Here is a 5,719-nt window from a genome sequence, read left to right as displayed (position 1 = left end):
AAGTTTATTTGTGATTTGTAGTAAAGATTAGACCCATGATTTGAATCATTCCCCTTAAAAATTCTGTTTCCTTCACATAAACCCTAATGATGAATTATGAATCTTCTATTGTTGTTGTTTGGAACTTAATTGAATTTCAGGTTTGTGTTTTTTTTGCAGAGTGACTGTGGATAATTCTTCAAGTAGAACAACCACTTTGATAAAGGTTTGAAATTTAAACGTTATAAGGTCTTAATCTTTCGTTAATTTCAGAAGGGTCAATTTGGTTTACCGATTAATAAGTTTCACACTGTTCAGTATTTTTTCTATGTAATACTATGGGGTGTTTGTTTTATGAGAATTGAAAACCATTGGAATCTTATAGTTGAGAATTTAATTTCATAGGCAGCTATGGTCAAAGAACCCCTATCTTCCTCCCATACATCCCCCTAACGCCACTGAGAAATTCACTATCAACGTTTACTCACCTAGGTACTCTCTTTTTCATTCGCTATGTAGTTCCCAATTTCACTAATCTCATTTTTAGGTCTTTCTAGGTTTCAATTTGATTTCAATTCACTGTCAACCTTGTATTTGCAGTAGATGTTATTCGAAGCTTTCTTATGGTTGCTTTATATTTGCTGCTTAGAAATGGAACACTCACTGGATTCGCCGTATTCAAAAGTGGCCCTTCAAAGTATTTAAGGCGGTAATATCTCTTTCGTGCCTTTGGAATCGAACATACTATGATTGATTATTACACTATATTTGCAGCCTGCAAAAGGAATACTCATTAGATTCCACTTTACTCGAAAACGGCCCTTAAAATATAGATAAATATTTTTTTTAATTAAATTCTTACTGTGCAGAAAGATGTGAAGCGTGTCGATAGAGCATACGCGCGCTCCACCTTTGTTGTGGCAGTCCCTAAATCATATGTTTCAATTGCGATTTACTCAGGGGCAGTTCCACAACAGTTTCATGTGTTTATCTAGGTTCTTCGGTGCGTCTTTTTGGACATGTATGCTTTGAATATTTATTAAGTTTGGTTTGTCCCTTTAGTTTTGAAAAATTTTATATCAACAGACAATACCCTTCACTGCAGAATTGCGGCAGTCTGACATAGCAGATCAAAGAAAGTTCTTATTTTTTGTGGCTTCATTGAAATTGATAATATATTTTGGGTTTGATTTACATGTTTTATATTTATTAGTGTATGAGGAATATGGTGGATGTAATTGGTTTTGCAGTATGACTATCAATGGATGGAAAATGATGATTCCCCTTGCCTTCTTTGTCGGTACCGGGTAGGCTATTTTTACTGCTTTTTATTGGTCAATTAAAGTTGAGCTTGATCAGCTGGTCACCTAATTATCAGGGTGCGGGTGACTAACGAAATTGGAGCGGGAAAAGGAAAATCATCAAAATTTGCAATGCAAGTCTCTGTGATACAATCAACAGTGGTTGGATTAGTCTTCTGGGTTCTAATAATGATATTCCAAATACAGATTGCATACATTTTCACCTTAAGCCCTTATGTTCTTTAAGCTGTTAACGATATCTCAATCCTCTCGGCAGTCACCATTCTTCTCAATAGTGTTCACAATGTTCTATCAGGTAAAAAGGACTCATTCTTCAGATATGTGAATCCTCTTGACAGTTTGCATACACTTTCTCATTCATCCTAGGCATTTTTTTACTTACATGCTGGTCATAATTGTTTTGGATCTGATTACTATTTTATTTAAGAAAATATGTGTGAAAAAAATGCTTTATCTATGTGCATGTATCTATGAACCAAAAGGAATCAATGTTCCCAAACCTATCCAAACTGTTTGTACTAGATGGGGTAGTGATCCCTTCTGCTTTGATTCTTACTCTAATGTTGCAGTTGGAGCTTCAGGTGGAGATTATGATATTTTAGCTGAAAGTGTGGGAGATGGTAGACTTTTCTTTGTTGGAGAAGTAACCGATAGGCGTTATCCTGCTACTATGCACGGGGCTTTTCTAACTGGTCTACGAGAAGCAGGAAATATGGCCCACCATGCTAATAATTGATCAATGAATGTGAAGGTTGAAAATTCTCCTTCAAATGCTCATACTTATGCTTCCCTTCTTGCAAATTTATTTAGAGAGCCTGCTATAGAATTAGGGAGTTTTTCTATCATTTTTGCTCAGAAGAATGCATACCCAAAATCACTTGCAATCTTGAGGGTAACATTTGGCGAACCTAAAAAGAAGTATCACGAAGTTGCCATACAAGACCAACAACAACACTCAAACAAATTATTTTTTCAGCAGCTTCAGTCAAATTTTAATCAGCAGCAGCTTCATGTTTGCACTTTGTTGTCAACACAACGGGCTCTTGACCTAAGAGAAGTAGGGGGAGGTGATGAAATGAGATTGAATCACCTTTGCGAAAAGCTAGGAGTGAAGCTGGTGGGAACAAAAGGATTGGGGCTGAATGCTGATTCTTTCATTGCTTCTATTAAAGCCGAGAGGGGCAATCGTGAACTTGTTTCAACTTCTATGTCTCTTAAACTAGGTAAGTGATTTATCCTTCATTTTATTCTATGTCTTCAGTTTATGTCTGTACATGATAAGAAATAATGTTAAGTTGTATGGTCTTTCATGTCATGTTATATTTTTTTTCTGTTGAAGAGAACATATGCAAGGCTGCTTTGGGATTCAGGTTGGAAACAACAAAGTTGGCACCTCCCTGATGCACAGATTTTGGGATTCAGCAATGGCCTTATCTCCAAATGACGATGATGGCGAAACTTGGAGGTTATATGCAATGAAGTTGTTTGGATAATGTTTTTATATTTTTAATCTACTCACACATTATTTAATATATTTCAGTGTGAACTCCTTCAAAATAGGTTCTGATGGAGGAGAAATAGGGAAATCGGCTCCTTATTCGTATGCAAGCATGCCCTATACTTTTCCTTCAAAGTACAAAATAAGAAGGGCAGAATGCATAGATTTACATGTGGTATGCAAACTATCACATGTTATCTGTTAAATCATTGTCTGTTTTCATCTATTTATTTGTACTGCAACATGATATAAATAACGGTATTTGTTAAAAAAAAACACATGAGACCGTGGCATTGAAGGTTAGAGAGAAGTTTTAGGAAGTCAAGTTTGAATTCTTACTTTGAGTTCATGAGGTGGACTGCGTCAGTTAGAGTGAAAACTTCCTATTTTTTCAGGATTTCTAATGTGAATTATGGTGAGAGGAAAATTTTACTGGGAGGATGTTTCCTATTTTCTAGGAACTCTAATGTTAACCGTGGGATTTTTGAATTTTACTGATGCAGGTTTTCTTTGGTTTTCACTTGACATAAAAAATGACATGACTTTTCTTATGGCAGGTCTTCACTTGACATATAATGACTGAAGAAGTGTAACTATGTTCCCACCATACTCATTAACAACATACTAGGAGTTCTCTGATTTTAAAAATCCCACTGTTGGCGCCGAAGGTTGGTCGTAACTGTTTGGATATGAAATCAAATGAAATTGAAATTATAAACGATATAAGGAGTGACTTCGAACTCTTAGAGATTATTACTTCGTAGTGTTTTTTAACTCTTGAATGATCGTCATCATTGTCATTTTCTTTATCCCATTTTTTATTTGCACTATATGACATGTTTTGGTGATCTATTTAATATCGTGTTTCGACTTATTGACAAAGGTTTTCATTTATATTATGCGTAGAGTGGAGACTTTGATAAAGCTTTGGTGCTTTTTAATATGATGCATTCTTCAGGAATCTTGCCTTCTGAGTTTACTTTACTTGGAGTTGTCAATGCTTTGCTTACTGAAACTTGGAATGTCGGTTAATTTCTGACGATACATTTCTTATGTTGTTGCAGTTTATAATCGTTGAGGTTTTTAGTATGTTTGTAGTCATTTCAGAATTAACTTCTATGGCTGGTTTTTGCTGCAGATTGTTCCCTTATTCAAAGTCTCAGGCTGCTGATTTCTCTCGATCTTTTTTCGGCCTCTTCGTCTTCAGTGTTCTGCAGCGTATGTGCTTCTGTCAGAAAAGAAATAAATGAGTCAAAGCAGAAAAGAAGGAGAGGCTTTTGAAAAGGGCTCAGGCAGAGTCTGAGGGTAAAAAAGTTGAGACCAAGAAGCCTATCAATGTCAAGTATGGTCTCAATCATGTTACCTACCTCATTGAGCAGGTTGTCTATGGATTTTGGTACTCAGTGATTGTGGTTTTTATCTTTTTAAATAAGGATCGAACTGATGTTGTTTAATTAATGGTTTTTATTTAACATTTATCATGCTATTTCAACTCATTCCAACTCTAATTTAAAGAATATTGTTTGATAGCTTTTTTAAAAAGGTTTTTAAAGAATACTGTCTGATAGCCTTTTCAAAAAGGTTTTCGAGGAAACTGTTTGTAAAAAAATAGTTGTTCTCAGAAGTGTATTTATGTTATCGCCAAATTTCTGATGTTAGGTTTGACTTCATGTAGTTTTTTGCTAGCACAATGTTTAACTAGCCATCTTTGACTCCTTGCCTGCCTGCTTTCTTGTATGGTACTAATTTGTTCTAAGAAACTATCTGAATGAATATTCTGTGTTCACAAATAAGTAATAACTATTAGCTTAGTTTGGATTCTCAATAAATTAGTTGAAGAATATAATTAATATTGCTTCTTCAGACATTACCAGGTTTCAGTTATTCTTGAATTTACTTAAATGAGTTGTCATTGTAATGTATAGTGGACTGACATAGCTGCTACATACTGAGTATCTACTTCTTTGCATAGATTTAATGTGGCAATTGGAAAATAAAAGAAGGTAGTTTAAGTTGCTTCAATAGTGAATAGAATAATGTGCATATTTTCTGATCCATTTTGGTGATACTCAGGCAGAAAGAAGGGCCAGAGTGCACAAGTTAAGACTTGAGAAAGGAGCTGCGAAAGCTGCTGAGGAGCTTGAGAAATGTGATGACTCATTTATATTGTTCTAATTTTGTTGATTTACATGGATTTATGTTTTCTGAATGTTGTTTCTCTATCTACTTCAATGTAGATGATCCACAAAGTGATCCAAATATATCATGAGTTTTACTATAGCAAATGATTATTTGATTTGTACTAACTATACATGACTATTGGAATATATGAAGCAATGGTCCTTAGGATTCATACATAGAGAGAGCTGTAACTAATTCATTATATAATTCTTGAGTTGAAAATACTTGCCATTGAAAACAATTTAAAAGTTCTCACATATTATTATGACAAGTTGCACATGCATATAATATAGAATGTACCACGTGTTTCTATATATTTATTTTATTTTAGAAAACACTTAATTCAAACAACGATTCTAGAGGTAATCTTTTCTTTTTCTTCCGCATGATTATAGCGCTTTCAGCGAAACCAGTTTCGGTCATGGGATTCTATACATTTGTCTAATAAATCCTCAAAATCTATGTAATTGCTTTATATTACTTAAATAAAACTATTATCACACGTTTTAAGTTACCATTAATTTTTATATATTATATTAATTTTTATAAAAAATTAATTACACCAAATTGAGTATTACTCCCTCCGTTTTTTATTATAAGTCGTTTTAGACTTTTCACACAGATTAAGAAAAATAATAATTGTTGTATGAAAATGAGAAATTATGAAGGTTTTTACAAAATTATCCTTCATTAATGACATGTGGAAGATAAATTTATATAATTGAAAGGAGAGAGAATA

At 33.8% G+C, this 5,719-nt stretch overlaps 1 protein-coding gene and 1 long non-coding RNA gene across 6 annotated transcripts; both read left to right on the top strand.

Annotated features, from left to right (window-relative positions):
• The first annotated feature begins 847 nt into the window (after positions 1-847).
• LOC131611320 (uncharacterized) lies at positions 848-1,586 on the top strand. Its single transcript, XR_009286857.1, has 3 exons — positions 848-982; positions 1,230-1,286; positions 1,358-1,586. It is a non-coding gene; the product is annotated as an uncharacterized LOC131611320 (long non-coding RNA).
• Positions 1,587-1,771: 185 nt separating this feature from the next.
• Positions 1,772-5,160, top strand: LOC131611318 (protein FLOWERING LOCUS D-like). Of its 5 annotated transcripts, XR_009286856.1 has the most exons (7): positions 1,772-2,524; positions 2,641-2,766; positions 2,842-2,974; positions 3,357-3,467; positions 3,706-3,822; positions 3,938-4,178; positions 4,873-5,160. XR_009286856.1 is itself a non-coding variant. In XM_058883367.1 (3 exons), the coding sequence occupies exons 1-2, from the start codon at positions 2,041-2,043 to the stop codon at positions 2,700-2,702; spliced, it is 546 nt and encodes a 181-aa protein (XP_058739350.1). In that variant the 5' UTR covers positions 1,772-2,040; the 3' UTR covers positions 2,703-2,974; positions 3,357-4,178. The 5 variants fall into 5 exon arrangements, 1 of the variants encoding a protein (XP_058739350.1); XR_009286855.1 differs by having other exon boundaries at positions 3,357-3,822; XR_009286854.1 differs by having other exon boundaries at positions 2,862-2,974; positions 3,357-4,178.
• Positions 5,161-5,719: the final 559 nt, after the last annotated feature.

The sequence above is a fragment of the Vicia villosa genome, linkage group LG6, assembly GCF_029867415.1.
Source record: "Vicia villosa cultivar HV-30 ecotype Madison, WI linkage group LG6, Vvil1.0, whole genome shotgun sequence".
NCBI classification, from domain to species: Eukaryota; Viridiplantae; Streptophyta; class Magnoliopsida; order Fabales; family Fabaceae; genus Vicia; species Vicia villosa.
This window is presented reverse-complemented; position numbering and strand designations above follow the sequence as displayed.